A 19,471-nucleotide genomic window follows, 5' to 3' on the forward strand; every position below is an offset into this window, starting at 1 on the left:
ATCGGTGATAACTATAAATTACACAATAATATATATCTGCTTAGTGTATGTTTTGCATTAATACCGGAAGCAGCTGTAAAGCTAGTTACCATAGTAACGAGGGACGGTCGCCCTCCTCCGCTTCTTCTCCAATGGTCATGTGATCTAGTCATGTTGAGTGCTGACGTCATCTGACGGCTCCGGGAGGAACATGGCGGCCAAGAGGGGCAGCAGTAGCTCCCGGGGGTTTTATTTCAACACAGTGCTGTCCCTTGCCCGCTCCCTGGCAGTGCAGAGACCGGCGGCCTTAGAGAAGGTGAGCCTGGGCCGTGTATTGGGGAGAGTACTCCGAGTGATGGGGGGGAATCGTGTGATTGACAGGTGGGAGTAAGGGTAACCCTTTACCTGCCGGGGTTGGAGGATTGAAGCGCCTGGGCTCCATTCATTACCTTCTGTAGGGATTATTGGGGGGCTTGTCAGTGAGCATCATCCCAGAGATTGGGTGGGATCAGAGGTTACTTTGACTGGTGATGATGATGATGATGGTAGGGAGAAGCATTCTCATCATCGTATAGGGGTTATGGATCAGTAATGATAGCACCAATGTGACTGATGCGGCCCCTTATATATGATGAGACTGCGACAGAGACCCCAATATGTGCAGAACGTTACTGTGCATGGACAGGTGGGGACATAACAGAGTAGTGGAGATCGCAGCAAAAGCCGAGCATTGTGCAGCAATGATTGCGGGGAGATTTCAGCTCCGAAGCCTGTACAACTGTAAATGCAGCTTTGAACTATAGTACAGGCCACGTTTGAGGCAATGAGAAAAAAGGAAAGCTATGTACTTACAGATAGATAAATGAGGTGTATAATGAGCGATCAGGTCCGATGGTGGCTCCGACCACTGGGAATACTTCTCCATCATTAGAAACAATTATTTTGTCTTTGTGATTTATCGTTCAGTGACACCATTAACACAGCTTTGTCTACTTGTCACCAGATCTCATTATACGCGCTTTTATACATTATTAAATGGATCGCTTAGACCTGATGAGACCGGTGTACTTTAACCATCCATGTCAGAACAGCTGTAAAGTAATCTTTGAAAGTGTTCTTAGTCCCTGATTCATGAAAGTGATTACGCCAGAATTCTGGAAAAAAAATCACTTTGAAAAGTAGCAGAATTTTTGCCACTTTTGACGTTTTTATACCAGCTTCCCGAAAATGGGCAGAACGGGGGCAATGAGGCCACCGCTCTTATTCATGACAAGCTGTGATGTACCTAACTCCAGAAATCTTACTCCAGTCTCTGAGTGCGTGCGCCTCTTAATGAATCCGAATTGTCTGACTCCAACATCCCCGGTGATGTTCACACCAGTCTTGATGAATCCAGGCCTACTTGTACATTTGAATATCAGAAGGGAAAGCTTTCAAAAAGTAATAAAGGATTATTCTGACTTGGACTTTCAATAAAAGTACAACAGCCCCATCAGGTCAAAGAGATCTAATAATGTATGTATCTGGAAATGGGATTAAAAAAAACCAAAGCAACGCCTGTTTAATTATCCCTTTCTCCAGTGGTGCCCACTAGATTATTTTTTGCTGCAATTGTTTGCTTATTTCACATCTCACTTGAACAACCGTGATATTCAGTGCATACCCGAGCACTTGCGCTCAAAACTAGATATTATCACAAATTACTAAAATAACCTATTAAATCATGTTCCCTCTGCCCCCGGTGTGCTTACATTTTCTTTTGTAATTGGTAGTTGTAACTTTCACTAATGGTTTCGTACAGGATATATGCTCTTATAATATACAGACTTTGTCAATTGAACCATTGTCTGATTTTACTGTATGACATTAAACGTTAGTAAATTTTATTAGGAAATATTGTATTGTATCTTGTATGTATTGGCTTGTAGTGTCTTTTTGTTTTGTTTTTTTTCAGTACAGAAAGTGTACTGAATACAGACACCTAAGGGGTAATATTTCTCCTTGCGGAGAGCGACATGTTAGGCATGTCATGGTGAGGAGACTTTTAAAGCTGCAATGCTCCTCTGGAAAATATGCAAATTGTCTCTTCAGAGAGGAAAAGGACTAGAACTCTGGTGCCACCTACAGAAAGTAGCAATCCTAAAAGTCAATAGTAACCCTTTAACAGCCTTATCACATGACATAATAAGCCAGAACCAGAAACTCAATTTGCAGACACTGTGTTATGCCTCTCACCCAGCCAAACCAGAACTCAGACGTTGCACTGACGCGGGTCACCTTGGATTTAACCAGGTGAAAACATGTCTCTCTCCGCAAGGAGAAATGTTACCCCTTAGATACCGGTCTGATGCCTCTCATTCAGCCAAACCAGATCTCACACTTTGCACTAATGAGGGGCAGTACCCCGAAACACAGTGTCTGCAAATTGAGTTTCTGGTTCTGGCTTATATCCCAAGTCATGTGATAAGGCTCTTTAAAGGGTCACTATTGACTTTTAGGATTGCTACTTCCTGTAGGTGGCACTAGAGTTCTGGTCCTCTCTGAAGAGACAATTTGCATACTGAATACAGAGAAATGTCCATTCTTGAATAGGAGCCTTGGGCTATATGCACATGTTGAGTATTTGTAGCAGATTTTTCTCAGCACAGACCAGAGTGTTGGCAGGAAAACTCTGTATAAAATGTGCTTTTGACTCGTTTTTTTGTGCGCTTTTTCTTTCTCGTGAAATGCGCTGCATAAATGCTGAAATAATTGACATAATGAAAATGTTTTGGTTGTTTAAATCCGCAAGGAAAAATAATCAGTTGCTGTCATGGCGGAGTTGCTTTGAGCGATGCAGGCATTTGTACAAGTGAGAGATTATTGTACTGGAAACTGTTACTATATTATTAGAATATCTGATCTATTGAGAGCAGAAATAAAGTAATGAATCTTCCACCATGTTTTATGAGGTGTTTAAATACACATCGCTGGGCATCCTATATCCCCCGATGAATAAGTCACCATTGTCTTCTTACTGTTATATAAGATACCTGCTGGCTGCAGAGCCTTCACGCTCTGCGGCATCTGATGGATGTAGAACATGTGATATCCAAACAAGCGTGCCCTGTCTTTGCCCTCATCCATCTTGTCCCATTAGAATGTCATTTAGTCTGAGCGGGAATAGATGACCATCGTCTAATAAGTGAGGACAAGTTATCTAAAACATCTAAAGTATTATGATATTTCCAGGATTCTGCTTCTCGATGAATCCTGCTGTTTGTGCACTATTTCTCCTAGGTAGCATGATAACCCTTGGAATGTTATCTACGATTGAAGGAATGCAGACATTTCACTTGGGAATTTAGCGCCTCCTAATTCTCTCCATTTTGTGGATACCAACAATTCTTTATCTCTTAATAAGAGCCCTTAAAATCCATTAATTTTATGGGGATTTAATAATATATCATATTTACTAAGCGTTCAATAGCATAGTAAATGTTCATAAGAGCATCAATAGATTTTGGTGTTACAGTTGCATCCACCTCGAGAACATAAGTCTGTACCCCTAAGCTGCCTGACCTGATCTGTTGGTGGAGAGTTGGGAGGCCTCCATACACATTGGAAGGTCAACTGGTGCTGCCAAAATTGTTGGGTTTGGCCTATTGTAAACTAGTGTGTTTAGTTGCAAATACAGCTGCAATCAAAAGTATTCACATTTTACTGCAAATTGGGTTTGTTAGCAATATTTACAAACTCACCCCTCCCTCTTTCTGACCACAACCTACTTACATTCTCTGCCCTCTCCTCTCCCCTCCAGGGCAACAATCCCCACTCCACAAACTTGCACACCCTTACAGAAATCTTAAACACCTTGACCTACACTCACTCTCTGAATCCTTTCTCCCTCTCAGGCTATGTGCCCACGATGCAGAAATGAAGCAGAAAATTTCTGCAGCATTTCTGCATCTCCCTGGCAGAAAAAACGCATGCAGACCGTGCATGCGTTTTTCCTGCAGAATACATGCGGATCCACATGCGGGTTCACATGCGTTTCCACATGCAGATTGACAAGCGCTTTCCAGGCGATAGTATCACTTGGAAAGTGCTTGACAACTAGGTCACACTGTATAAATCCATGCAAACAGCATGGATTTATATAGTGTGACCGTAAAAATTAAAACAAATAATTAAGCTATACTCACCCCCGAGGCCCCGGCGTGGCTGCAGCGGTCGTCCTGGCTTCTTCTGGGTTGCCGGCACATCGCGAGACAGAGCGGTGAAGGGCCTGCGGTCACATGACTGTGACGTCACCGCAGGTACTCAAGCGATGCCGGCATTCAGAGAGAAGACGCCGGACAGGTGAATATAACTTTATTTGTTATTTTATTCTTTTTTTACAGGTAGAATGGTACCCAGGTCTGGATGAGAGTCTCCTCTCCTCCAGAACTGGGTACCATCCGCACATAGAGACGCATAGAAGCCTCTTGTAAAAATGTACAGTCGCAGTTTCTATGCGTCTCAATGCAAGTCAATGGCGGGAGTTCCGCTGCGCTTCCGCAAAATTAAATGACATGCTGCGGATTTTTGTACGCAGCATAAACGCTGCGGAAAAATCCGCAGCATGTGCATAGAACATGCGGAATCCCCTTGGGGACCATGGGGTGCGGATTACCTAGCGTTTCACAAGCGTTTCCGCTGCGGAAATTCCGCAGCATAAACGCTTGAAAAACGCTACGTGGGCACACAGCCTTAGGCTATGTGCCCACGATGCAGAAATGCTCAGGATTTTTTCCTGAGCGTTAATGCATCTCCCTGGCAGAAAAAATGAATGTGGATTGTACATGTGGATTGTACATGCGTTTTTCCTGCCAGGGACATGCGGAAGTGAAGCATTCTTCACATGCATTTTCGCATGCGGGTTGACAAGCGCTTTCCAAGCGATTTTAGCATCACTTGGAAAAGTGCTTGACAACTTTTCCAAGTCAACGGCATGGATTTATATAGTGTGATTGTAAAAGAATGTAAAAAAAAAAAAAAAATAAATCTATTCTTACTAGTGTTGAGCGAGCACTAAAATCCTCGGGTGCTCGAAGCTCGGGCCGAGCTCGCCGTGATACTCGGGTGCTCGACCCGAGCAACGAGCCCAATGTTAGTCTATGGGAGACTCGAGCATTTTTGCGGCGGCTCCCCCGGCAGTCTTTTAAAAGCCTAACAAGTGCCCAAAACGATAGTGACAGTGCTCAAATGACATGGGGACAGCATGGGGATCGCCCCAGGAAGCATTTCTGACCCCCAGGTCACTGCTGTCAACAACGTGGTCAGAGGTATTAAGCCACTTTTACAGGCTCAAAATAAAACGTTCAAAAACAAAAGTGAAAGTGCTTTCCTGTGAAATATGTTAAGGATAGTGTTGAGCGATACCTTCCGATATCAGGAAATATCGTATTGGATTGGATCGAACCGATACCCAAAAAGTATCGGATATCGCCGATTCCGATACAGGAAACCAATGCAAGTCAATGGGACACAAATATCGGAATGAAAATAAACCCTTTCTTTCCTTGTAGGTTAATTCTACATGAAGGAAAGCAACTAAGAATAATGTAGAATGTATTACGCGAAAAGCCGGCAATTCAGCAGCGGCATACACCGGTACCCGACAATTTACAACAGAAAGAATAGAGAATCACACATAGATTAGATAGATAGAAACATGTCAGTCACATATATGAAGTACAGTGACAGTGTTGCTTACTGTACTTGTCATTTAGTGTAAAGGATTTATTTAAAAATATAATAGTGTTTTCATGCACTGTCTCTTTAAAAAAGCCGGCCGGCAATTCAGCATCTGTACCCGACAATTTAGAATAGAAGGAATAGAGCATCACACATAGATTAGATAGATAGAAACATGTCAGTCACATATATGAAGTACAGTGACAGTGTTGATTACTGTACTTGTCATTTAGTGTTAAAATAAAGGATTTATTTTAAAAAAAATTGGCGTGGGGTTCCCCGTAATTTTAGTCTCTAGCGGAGGTTAAGCAGACGGCTGGGGCAGATGTTTGAAGCCTGGGAAGGGGGTAATACCCACGGAGCTTCCCAGGCTACTAATATCAGCCCCCAGCTGAATACCTAGCCTTTACTAGCTATTAAAATGGGGGACCCCCTCAAAAAAATGACGTGGGGTCCCCCCTAATTTAATAGCTAGCAAAGGCTAGGCAGACAGCTGGGGGCTGATATTAATAGCCCAGGAAGGGTGCCATGAATATTGGCCCCCTCCCAGGCTAGAAACACCAGCCGTCAGCCGCCCCAGAAATGGCGCATCCATAGGATGCGCCATTTCTGGCACTTAGCCTCGCTCTTCCCACTGCCCTGTAGCGGTGGCAGTGGGGTAATAGGGTTGGGGTTGATGTCAGCTTATAATGCCAGCTGACATCAAGCCCAGGTTAGTAATGGAGAGGCGTCTATAAGACACCCCTATTACTAACCCCATAGTCAAAGTTAAAAAAACACAACAAACACCCAGAATAAAGTCCTTTAATTGAAATAAACACACAATTCTTTATTGTTCTAAATTAAACTCTACTTACCATCACGCCCATTCCATCTGAAGCCAACGATTTCCTGCAATAAAAGAAAAATAATAAAGCAACCTCATCCTTACCTTTTTATGGTTCCCAGGATGGCTTCAGCTCTGCTACATCGAGATGACAGGCTGGACCGCAGCAGAACGCTGCCATCCAGCCTGTCATCCCGCAGACACTGAGAAGCGCAGGCATGCTTGCTCTCCTCAGTGTCTCTCTGTGACGGCATAAAGATGAGCCGAGGTCATGTCCATTGAACTCGGCTCACCTCATGCACGTCACTGACAGCTTGGGAAAATTCTCCTGCACTCAGCGCTTCAGCGTGAGAATTTTCCCACGCTGTCAGTGACGTGAATGAGGTGAGGTCATGTCCAATGAACTCAGCTCACCTCATGCACGTCACTGACAGCGTGGGAAAATTCTCACGCTGAAGCGCTGAGTGCAGGAGAATTTTCCCACGCTGTCAGTGACGTGCATGAGGTGAGCAGAGTTCATTAGACATGACCTCGGCTCATTTTTATGCCGTCACAGAGAGACACTGAGGAGCGCAAGCATGCCTGCGCTTTTCAGTGTCTGCGGGATGACAGGCTGGATGGCAGCGTTCTGCTGCGGTCCAGCCTGTCATCTCGATGTAGCAGAGCTGAAGCCGTCCTGGGAACCATGGAAAGGTAAGGATGAGGTTGCTTTATTATTTTTCTTTTATTGCAGGAGATCGTTGGCTTCAGCTGGAATGGGCGTGATGGTAAGTATGGTTTAATTTAGAACAATAAAGAATTGTGTGTTTATTTCAATTAAAGGACTTTATTCTGGGTGTTGTGTTTTTTTTAAATACTTTACTAGAAATTCATGGTGGTCATGTCTAATATTGGCGTGACCCCATGAATTTCGGGCTTAGGGCCAACTGATAATGCCAAGCTGGCCCTAACCCCTTTATTACCCAGTGAGCCACCGCACCAGGGCCCTGGATGAGTTGGGTACAGCGCCAGAAGATGGCGCTTCTATGAACGCGCCATTTTCCGGGGTGGCTGCGGACTGCAATTTGCAGCGGGTGGGGCCCAGAAAGCTTGGGCCTCCCTGCGCTGCGGATTCCAGCCCCCAGCTGCCTAGATGTACCTGGCTGGACACAAAAATAGGGCGAAGCTCCACGTATTTTTTTTTTTTAATTATTTCATGAAATTCATGAAATAATTAAGAAAAAAAGGGCTTCCCTATATTGTTGTGTCCGGCCAGGTACAAATAGGCAGCTGGTGGTTGGGCGCAGCCCGTTCCTGCCTGCTGTACCTGGCTGGACACAAATATAGTGCGAAGCCCCACGTCAATTTTTTTTAAATTATTTATAATGAAAAAAAAATTGACGTGGGGCTTCGCACTATATTTGTGTCCAGCCAGGTACAGCAGGCAGGAACGGGCTGCCCCCAACCACCAGCTGCCTATTTGTACCTGGCCGGACACAACAATATAGGGAAGCCCTTTTTTTCTTTATTATTTCATGAAGTTCATGAAATAATTAAAAAAAAAAATACGTGGGGCTTCTCCCTATTTTTGTGTCCAGCCAGGTACAACTAGGCAGCTGGGGGATGGAATCTGCAGCGCAGGGAGGCCCAAGCTTTCTGCCCACCCCCCCCCCGGTGCAAATTGCAGTCCGCAGCCACCCCGGAAAATGGCGCGTTCATAGAAGCTGGATGCTGTACCTGGCTGGCATGCAAAAATATGGCAAAGCCCACGTCAAAATTTTGGGAAAAATTAATTAAAAAATAAATAATAATTTAGGGACTGCATCTTTATTAAGTCCTCAAATGTCATTTAGTGTTAAAATATAGGATTTATTTAAAAAAAAATTGGCGTGGGATCCCCCATAATTTTAGGCTCTAGCGGAGGTTAAGCAGACGGCTGGGGCAGATGTTTGAAGCCTGGGAAGTGGGTAATACCCACGGAGCTTCCCAGACTACTAATATCAGCCCCCAGCTGAATACCTAGCCTTTACTAGCTATTAAAATGGGGGACCCCCCCCAAAAAATGACGTGGGGTACCCCCTATTTAATAGCTAGCAAAGGCTAGGCAGACAGCTGGGGGCTGATATTAATAGCCCAGGAAGGGTGCCATGAATATTGGCTCCCTCCCAGGCTGGAAACACCAGCCGTCAGCCGCCCCAGAAATGGCGCATCCATAGGATGCGCCAACTCTGGCACTTAACCTCGCTCTTCCACGCTGCCCTGGTGCAGTGGCAGGGGGTAATAGTGGTGGGGTTCATGTCAGCGCCAGCTGCCATGAAGCCCAGGTTAGTAATAATGGGCGTCTATAAGACACCCCCATTACTAACCTACAAAGTGTTAAAAATAAAAAACACACTACACCCAGAAAAAAATTATTTATTTGAAATAAAACACACCCTTTTATTTAATTCTTAGTTTACTAAAAAAAAATAGTTACCTGTCCACGTTCCTGCGCTGATCTCCCATGCACAGCTGTCACATCTGGAGATGGTGACAGCTGTGCATGGCTGCTGTAAGCTCACGCTGCCGGGAACACGTCCGCTCCCGGCAGCGGGAGCCACTGACTGAGGTCACCGGAGTGCATTCAGGCAGCGCAGCTCTGGAGACCTCCTTTACGGCACTGCTGTACCGTGGGAATTTCTCACGATACAGCAGGGCCGTAAAGGAGCTAACCGGAGCAGCGCTGCCTGAACTCCGGCGAACCCGCTTATGCAATGACGGGGCTGCTTTACGGCCCCATCATTCTAGCGGCGGCAGCGGTTGAGAGCGGTCACATTCTATGTGGCTGCCCTAAACTGGAGATCTTCGTGGGACACTCGTGGACTACTACGGAGGGGTAAGGATAAGGTTGTGGTTTATTATTTTATTACAGGAGATCGATGGCTTCGGGGAATTAGGTGTCTAGGTGAGTATAGGTGTAGTTTTTTATTATTTACTTTATTTTAGGTGGCGATCGGCGGGGACAGGTAATGTATGAACTAATTTATTGTAGGCAACCACTGGCCACCAATGACATGTATTTAAAATTTATTGGGGACACAGTAGGGCAATTTATATAGCAGGATCAGGCTGATGGGAACTACTGCTCCCATCGAGCTGATCCTGCTGGCACGGGTGGACGGGGGCACACGCCCGCAGACATCGCACAGACACCGCACACGCCCGCAGACATCGCACAGACACCGCGCACACTCGCAGACATCGCACAGACACCGCGCACACTCGCAGACATCGCACAGACACCGCGCACACTCGCAGACATCGCACAGACACCGCGCACACTCGCAGACATCGCACAGACACCGCGCACACTCGCAGACATCGCACAGACACCGCGCACACTCGCAGACATCGCACAGACACCGCGCACACTCGCAGACATCGCACAGACACCGCGCACACTCGCAGACATCGCACAGACACCGCGCACACTCGCAGACATCGCACAGACACCGCGCACACTCGCAGACATCGCACAGACACCGCGCACACTCGCAGACATCGCACAGACACCGCGCACACTCGCAGACATCGCACAGACACCGCGCACACTCGCAGACATCGCACAGACACCGCGCACACTCGCAGACATCGCACAGACACCGCGCACACTCGCAGACATCGCACAGACACCGCGCACACTCGCAGACATCGCACAGACACCGCGCACACTCGCAGACATCGCACAGACACCGCGCACACTCGCAGACATCGCACAGACACCGCGCACACTCGCAGACATCGCACAGACACCGCGCACACTCGCAGACATCGCACAGACACCGCGCACACTCGCAGACATCGCACAGACACCGCGCACACTCGCAGACATCGCACAGACACCGCGCACACTCGCAGACATCGCACAGACACCGCGCACACTCGCAGACATCGCACAGACACCGCGCACACTCGCAGACATCGCACAGACACCGCGCACACTCGCAGACATCGCACAGACACCGCGCACACTCGCAGACATCGCACAGACACCGCGCACACTCGCAGACATCGCACAGACACCGCGCACACTCGCAGACATCGCACAGACACCGCGCACACTCGCAGACATCGCACAGACACCGCGCACACTCGCAGACATCGCACAGACACCGCGCACACTCGCAGACATCGCACAGACACCGCGCACACTCGCAGACATCGCACAGACACCGCGCACACTCGCAGACATCGCACAGACACCGCGCACACTCGCAGACATCGCACAGACACCGCGCACACTCGCAGACATCGCACAGACACCGCGCACACTCGCAGACATCGCACAGACACCGCGCACACTCGCAGACATCGCACAGACACCGCGCACACTCGCAGACATCGCACAGACACCGCGCACACTCGCAGACATCGCACAGACACCGCGCACACTCGCAGACATCGCACAGACACCGCGCACACTCGCAGACATCGCACAGACACCGCGCACACTCGCAGACATCGCACAGACACCGCGCACACTCGCAGACATCGCACAGACACCGCGCACACTCGCAGACATCGCACAGACACCGCGCACACTCGCAGACATCGCACAGACACCGCGCACACTCGCAGACATCGCACAGACACCGCGCACACTCGCAGACATCGCACAGACACCGCGCACACTCGCAGACATCGCACAGACACCGCGCACACTCGCAGACATCGCACAGACACCGCGCACACTCGCAGACATCGCACAGACACCGCGCACACTCGCAGACATTGCACAGACACCGCGCACACTCGCAGACATTGCACAGACACCGCGCACACTCGCAGACATTGCACAGACACCGCGCACACTCGCAGACATTGCACAGACACCGCGCACACTCGCAGACATTGCACAGACACCGCGCACACTCGCAGACATTGCACAGACACCGCGCACACTCGCAGACATTGCACAGACACCGCGCACACTCGCAGACATTGCACAGACACCGCGCACACTCGCAGACATTGCACAGACACCGCGCACACTCGCAGACATCGCACAGACACCGCGCACACTCGCAGACATCGCACAGACACCGCGCACACTCGCAGACATCGCACAGACACCGCGCACACTCGCAGACATCGCACAGACACCGCGCACACTCGCAGACATCGCACAGACACCGCGCACACTCGCAGACATCGCACAGACACCGCGCACACTCGCAGACATCGCACAGACATCGCACAGACACCGCGCACACCCGCACAGACATCGCACAGACACCGCGCACACCCGCACAGACATCGCACAGACACCGTGCACACCCGCACAGACATCCACACACACCAATCATGACGGGCTGATCGTCTGGGAGGTGACGCTGTGCGGCCAGCCAATCACTGTAATGCCCACAAACAACATGGCTGCGGCATTACAGTGACTGGCTGGCAATCCCTGCATGTTCATTGGCTCTGTAAAGAGCACCAAACATGCAGGGCGGAGACCCGAGCTCCCGCCCGAGTAACCCGGAAATGCTCGGTGCTCGCCTAACATCCCGAGTAGCGTGATGCTCGGGCGAGTACCGAGCAGTGTCGAGCATGTTCGCTCAACACTAATTCTTACCTTCCAATGGCCCCCGGAGTCTTGCTTCGCTCCGTTCTCCCTTGTCGGCAGATCACGGTAGACTGAAGGACCTGCCGACGTCAGCATCTCGTGACCCGTCACATGACTATGATGTCAGCGCAGGTCCTCCAGTCCATCGCGATCTGCCGGCAAGCGAAGACAAGCACACCGGGGGCCATCAGAAGGTAAATATAATATTTATTTTTTATTTTATTCTTTATTTTACAGGTTCTATGGTACCCGGGTCCGGATGAGAGTCTCCTCTCTTCTAGACCCGGGTACCATCCGCACATTGAAACACTTGGATTCCGCATATACAGATGCAGTGATGCGGAATCCAAGCGTTTCAATGCAAGTCAATGGCGGCAAAAGCGCAGCACTTCCGCAGAATAATTGGTAGTGCTGCGTTTTTTTCCGCAATGATAACCCGCAGCGGAAATTTCCGCAGCATCTGCACTGCACATGCGGATTATCGTTGGGGAACATGGCAGGCCTTCTACCATGCGTTTTTTAAGCGTTTCTGCAGTGTTTTTGCCGCTGCGGAAACGCTTAAAAAATGCATCGTGGGCATGCAGCCTTACAGACATCAGTTCCTTACATGACGCAGATGTAGCCGCTTTATATAACGCCACAACAGCTGCAGCTCTCAATTCAGTCGCCCCGCCTCACACATGCCAAAGCTCGCACAAACAACAGGCAACCCTGGCACACCAGCCTAACCAAAGAACTGTGACGGGCCTCCAGGGTCGCTGAGCGTAAATGGAAAAGGTCCCACTCCAATGAGCACTTCATGGCATTCCAACAGTCCCTCACTACCTTCAAGTCCACAGTCACTGCAGCAAAACAAACATACTTCTCATCTCTCATATCCTCCCTGTCTCACAACCCTAAAAAGCTATTTAACACTTTCAGTTTTCTCCTCCTCCCTCTCCTCTCATCTCAGCTGAAGACTTTGCCTTATTCTTCAAGCAGAAGATTGACACCATCAGACAAACCTTTTGCCTAAAGTGCCCCCAGCCCCTCCTCACACCTACTCAATCCTCCTCCTCCAAAACTAGCTTCTCCACCATTACAGAAGATCAAGTTTCCTGTTTACTCTCCAAATCACACCTCACCACCTGTGAACTTGACCCAATCCTGTCTCACCTCATTACCACTATCTTCATCCCAACCCTAACCCACCTCTTCAACCTGTCACTAACAGCTGGTGTCAACCCCTCATGCTTCAAACATGCCTCGATTACACCCACCTTCAAAAAGCCCTCCCTTGACCCATCCTCTCTGACAAGCTACCGCCTCATATCATTACTCCCCTATGCCTTAAAACTACTGCAACAACATGTCCACTTTGAACTGTCCTCCCACCTCTCCTCCTGCTCTCTCTTTGACCGCCTCCAATCTGGTTTCCGGCTGCACCATTCTACTGGAACTGCCCTGACTAAAGTCACCAACCACCTACTAACAGCCAAATCCAAGCGACACTACTTTGTCCTCCTCCTCCTAGATCTGTCATCTGCCTTTGAAACAGTGGACCATTCCCTCTCACTACAGACTCTCTCATCTCTCGGCATCACAGACTTGGCCCTATCTTGGATCTCTTCATACCTAACGGACAGGACATTCAGTGTTTCCCACTCAAACACCACCTCCTCATCTTGCTCCCTATCTGTTGGTGTCCCCCAAGGTTCAGTTCTAGGACCCCTGCTCTTCTCCATCTACACCTTTGGCCTGGGACAGCTTGGAGTAACCCTGGACACTGAACTCTCCTTCAAACCACATATCCAAGGCCTTTCCACTTCCTGACGACTCAAACTCAAAAATATCTCCCGGATCCACACATTCCTCAACCATGAATCTGCAAAAACACTAGTGCATGCCCTCGTCATCTCCCTCCTCGACTACTGCAACCTCCTGCTCTGTGACCTCCCTTCCAACACTTTCGCACCCTTCCAATCTATCCTAAACTCTGCTGCCTGACAAATCCACCTGTCCCCCTGCTATTCCCCGGTCTCTCCTCTCTGTCAATCCCTTCACTGGCTCCCCATTGCCCAGAGACTCCAGTTCAAAACCCTAACCACGGCATACAAAGCCATCCACAACCTGTCTCCTTCATATATCTGTGACCTAGTCTCCCGGTACATACCTGCACGCAACCTCCGATCCACACAAGATCTCCTCCTCCTCTGCTCACGTCTTATCTCCTCTTCCCACAATCGCATACAAGATTTCTCCCGTGCATCCCCCCTACTCTGGAACTCTCTACCCCAACACATCAGAGTCTCGCCTACCGTGGAAACCTTCAAAAGGAACCTGAAGACCCATCTCTTCCGACAAGCCTACAACCTGCAGTAACCATCGCCCCACCATACCACTGAATGACCAGCTCTACCCTCACCTACTGTATCCTCACCCATCCTTGTAGATTGTGAGCCCTCGCGGGCAGGGTCCTCACTCCTCCTGTACCAGTCGCTGTCACGTTTTGTTAAAGATCATTGTAATTGTTTTTGTATGTGTACCCTTTTTCACATGTAAAGCGCCATGGAATAAATGGCGTTATAATAATAACTTTCTGCTGTTTGCAATAAACCAATCAAATGAGAACAATTTGATTATATAAAAAAACTAATATAAGAAATGTTTTTTCCAAATACAGCAAGAAATGCCTCTATTAATAATTATTACAAGCTTATAATTATTCAACCTGTGATGCATAGCCAGATACCAGCTTCTTATGGTGTTCTTGAGGAATCTTGGCCCATTCTTCTTGGGTAATGGCCTCCAGTTCACTAATATTCTTAGGTATGAGTGCTACAACTGCATTTTTCAAATTCTTCAAAAGATTTTCTGTTGAGTTCAAGTCAGGAGCCTGTGATGGCCTCTCTTGAATCTTCCATGCTTCCCTGGAGGCACGACCGAGCCACCGCCATGCTTCTCTGCGGCAGGTGTGTCCCAGCCACCGCCATGCTTCTCTGCGGCAGGTGTGTCCCTGCCACCGCCATGCTTCTCTGCGGCAGGTGTGTCCCAGCCACCGCCATGCTTCTCTGCGGCAGGCGTGACGCAGCCACCGCCATGCTTCTCTGCGGCAGGCGTGACGCAGCCACCGCCATGCTTCTCTGCGGCAGGCGTGACGCAGCCGCCGCCATGCTTCTCTGCGGCAGGCGTGACGCAGCCGCCGCCATGCTTCTCTGCGGCAGGCGTGACGCAGCCTCCGCCATGCTTCTCTGCGGCAGGCGTGACGCAGCCACCGCCATGCTTCGCTGTGGCAGGCGTGACGTTAAGACAAGAAAAGTACAGTGGGTGTGGGATTTCTGTGAACCCCGTCTACATGGCTGGAATGGTAAATCTTTTTTTTTTATGCACTAAAAATATGCAGCTTCAAGAACTCCTCATGGGAACTGTACCTTGTGAAGAAAAAAGTCCTCAAGGATGTCCACATCATTCAAGATCTAAGGTTATGTGTGCATGATCAGTATTTGCTTCCAGAAATTTCTTCAGCGTCTCTTCAAGGTTCTGCACCTCTTGGCAGCTAAAACGCACAGCGTTTTTGATGCATTTTTGCCATGCGTTTTTTCCAATGCATTGTATAGGAAAACGCAGGCAAAAATGCAAAAAAAATGGACATGCTGCTTCTTTTAGAGCACATGAAATTCTGTAGGGAAAAATCCTGATCATGTGCACAAATCTTGCAAAATCTCATAGAAAATGCTGGGATAAGGTTTGCAATGAGTTTTTTGGGCAATTCCGCTTGTATTTATCACATCAAAAGCCCATAAAAACGCACCATGTGTACATAACCTAAAGATCTAGAAATCAGTAGTGCTCCAATATCACAGCCACCAATATGGTTTTCTCTCATGTTATCTATCCCATATATTTTGATTGGCTTTCCTGGGAGAAACGTGTTCCTTTTTGGATAGACTTGTGAATCCTGGACTGCGAAGATGGCCCTCTTTCACATATTTAATTTGTTTACTTTCCATGTTTTTTTTTAATTTATCAGAAGCTAAATATTCATATACCAGCAGAAAGCAGCATGAAATATAATTTTGTCCATTGCTTTCTTTTCGACAATCTAAGAATGGTCGTCTTCCGCATCCTGTACACAATTTTGGAATAATTTATGATCAGATAATTACAGATTTCTACTTCTAATAAGAAGCTAGCACATGATGTTCTTTCAGTGTAGAAACCTTCTTCACCTGCAGATGTGCCGAGGACGTCGTCACACCACCTACACGGTTGGCTTGTGTCTCTTTGAATTAATTTCTATTGTCGTTTATTTACATTTTCTTTTTTCATATGTCTCTTTGTGGGGTCCGACTGGATATATAAAGATTCTCATTTGTCTTCCTATAGGTGCAGAAGTTGCTATGCATGTGCCCTGTTGACTTTCATGGAGTTTTTCACCTGGATGAGAGGCGCAGAGATGCACTTATTGCTTTGGGAATTTTCCTGGTTGAATCTGATCTTCAGGTAATTGGATTGATTACCATTTACATTTCTATTTTAATTATTTTATTTCATCATTTACATAGATTGTCTCCCCGTACAAACTGCTGAGTCAGCCAGAATAGAAGTAGAGCATTGATCACTCTCTGTACTTGGTCCATATACTTTTATTGGACATATAGACAGGGGTTGCCTTTTTAATATTTACTTAACTATTCATAAAATTATGAGGACGATCTGTGAACCAAACACTACTGTTCCCTGAATTTTTTCTTATTGATGTTTTTTATGTTTATTTTCAGCACAAAGAGAATATTGTACCATACCTGCTGAAGCTGCTGAGGGGTCTTCCAAAGGTGTTATGGATAGAGGAGAGCACATCTCGAAAAAACAAGGGTATATTTATTCTCCCAAAACCTTACTTTATCGGTTGTATGACTATATTAACTAGTGGCAGTCATTCTTATAGATCTTTGGAGCTTCACAAAACTATAAATTGAATTTATCACAAGCTTATTATATTGCATGTTCAGGGGATATATATATATTTTAATTAGCCTAGACCCCAAGAAGAAGTCTAGAACAACTAGGCGAAACGTGGGAAAGAGAGAGGCCAAACTGTGTTAAAGGAAAAGTACATATGGATAGGACTCGCATAAAGTTTAATAAAAGCAAGTGTATTATACTGGTAATTGTATAAGTTATGCAATGAAAAGATCACAGCATGGTAGCTGATACCACAAGATATAATTACAGTGCACTTTAGTCCACGGTGGCAGCTCTGTGTCAGCCCTGACGAATAAATGCAGGGAAAGACTGTAGAATAGCAAGTAATAAATCTATATTTTGTGCAATCTCTAAAAGAGCACTGATACCTGTTCCCACTGTATAAGGGAGTCTGCCATGTGTAGATAATGTTGAACTATAAATTTAAAAGATAAAAGTTAGGATCACATTAAGTACTGTAAAAATTCTATCATATTGGTGCTGTAGAGTTTGTGTAACTCCTTTACACAGCTGGCTGTGATGCTGCATCTTGCCTTGATCAGACATGCAAATAGTCTCTAGAAAGACGACTGAAACTCTGTTGCCACATAATGGAAGTAGCAATCCTAAAAGTCAATGCTGAATCTTTAGGCTATGTGCACACAAAGCATTTTTACTGCGTTTCCGCGGTGGTTTTTCCGCCGCGGAAATGCTGCGAAAACGCTTGTTAATAGGTCTGCCAGGTATAGCAATGGTAATCCGGATGTGCTGTGCACATGATGCGGAAATTTCCACTCCGGATTACCATTGCGGTAAAAAACGCAGCATGACCATTGTTCGGGCATTTCCAACGCAAATTCGCGCCCATTGACTTGCATTGAACCGCAGCAAACCCGCAGGTATAATATCTATACTTGCGAATTTGCTGCATTTCAATTAAAGCCAATGAGTGCTCGCTTCCAGCAGTGTACTTAGCTGCCAGGACCTGCGGTGACGTCAGCGATAAGCTGATCTGTCACGTGACCTCCCCATGGGAACATTCTCAAGAATTCTCCCATGGTGGTAAGTTCACCCGGGCTGATCAGCTGATCTTCAGGTGATCAACCCCAGTGACCTCCTGCAGCAGCATGTATACTGACGAGTGATTTTACACCCCTGTCAGTATACACTGCTGTCTTCTACAGCAGTGTCATCATGATTGGTGATGTCGCTGCTGTAGAATTGACCCAGATCGCCATGGGACTATCGTTGGCATTACTTGGACTGCACTATAAGAAATAAACTTCGGCACTCCAGTATGTATAATATGCAGAATTTTTTTTTTATTAGCATGTGCCCCTTGTTTCACAAAAGAGGGCATAAGCCCTTGAAATAAACCAACGTTTCGACCTTTGGATCGGTCTTTTTCAAGGTCATCACTAGATATAAGCAAACAAATAATTAATTAATGCAAATATACATTTATACAAAAATAAATTTAGTTTTGTAACATGATATGTCATCGGGTACTATGAAACAAGAGAAAGGTTAAATAGCAACTTGTGATGGTGTCTACATATGATGGTGCACCAAAGCTTTGATGTATCTATACAAGTGAAGGAGTGGTATTGAAGAGGAAAGCCGAATATATAGAGGAAACCATATGCGGACCAAATTGGCCAAATTTAAGACTTGAACACCATGAGAAGCCAAAAAATCTCCCAATACAGAAAATTGACAAAATTAAACAGGATTCATATTACCAGTTTGGAAATGCTGCTTAAAGCAAAATTGGAGTTGAAGGGAACTCGTTGCTTCCTATACGATAAAGAATAAGGATTATACTTCCAAACAACATATATAGTCGGCGCTAACACATACAAACATGTGGTCCCATTAGCTCACTGCAGATCTCATACCTGTGCCTGGGGTGGAAATGGACCGGGCTACACGTGGTGTGGAAGACATGTGGAACTGCCTCCTTATATATCGTGCCGCGCAGTGTTATTGGTGGTTCCAGTGGAGGCGTGCTCTATGCTAGTGGAGCGCACCATGCTATTGCCTAAAGGACCTGCAGGTCCTGCAGATCACATGTGCCGCAACTTCCGGTCACATGACAAGTGATTTCCGGAAGCGGTGGAACGCATATGCGGTCCATGGCGTCCGATGCTATACAGCGCTGTGATAAGGATAAGTAAGGAGGTATCCTTGGTTATTGATAAGGTGTGCATAGTGTGGTCTGGAGAGTCAAAAACCAGCTACTGAGATTAGGAGGAGGGAGTGATAATCCACTAGTGATCAATAGTACTGGGGTCCATTTATGGTGGAGAAGTGAAAGTCCGCTAGTGATCAAGCATCCTGAGGTGCAGTGAGACAAAATGATGTTAATGCTAGTTGGTGACCTAAAACGGGAGAACAGAGACAAGAAGAGACTGTGAGAA

The 19,471-nt window shown here is 47.0% G+C and overlaps 1 protein-coding gene across 2 annotated transcripts in view; it reads left to right on the forward strand.

Moving 5' to 3' along the window:
• The first annotated feature begins 117 nt into the window (after positions 1-117).
• Positions 118-19,471, forward strand: part of PI4KA (phosphatidylinositol 4-kinase alpha) — a 125,233-nt gene continuing 105,879 nt past the window's right edge. For both annotated transcript variants that reach the window (XM_073674958.1, XM_073674967.1), the window contains exons 1-3: positions 118-295; positions 16,473-16,589; positions 16,868-16,961. In XM_073674958.1, coding sequence (XP_073531059.1) covers positions 191-295; positions 16,473-16,589; positions 16,868-16,961 — 316 coding nt within the window. In that variant the 5' untranslated portion in view covers positions 118-190. The remainder of the gene's footprint in view (positions 296-16,472; positions 16,590-16,867; positions 16,962-19,471) is intronic.

This window comes from Phyllobates terribilis, unplaced genomic scaffold (assembly GCF_046119375.1).
Source record: "Phyllobates terribilis strain yellow unplaced genomic scaffold, ASM4611937v1 Scaffold_1__5_contigs__length_1240528914, whole genome shotgun sequence".
NCBI classification, from domain to species: Eukaryota; Metazoa; Chordata; class Amphibia; order Anura; family Dendrobatidae; genus Phyllobates; species Phyllobates terribilis.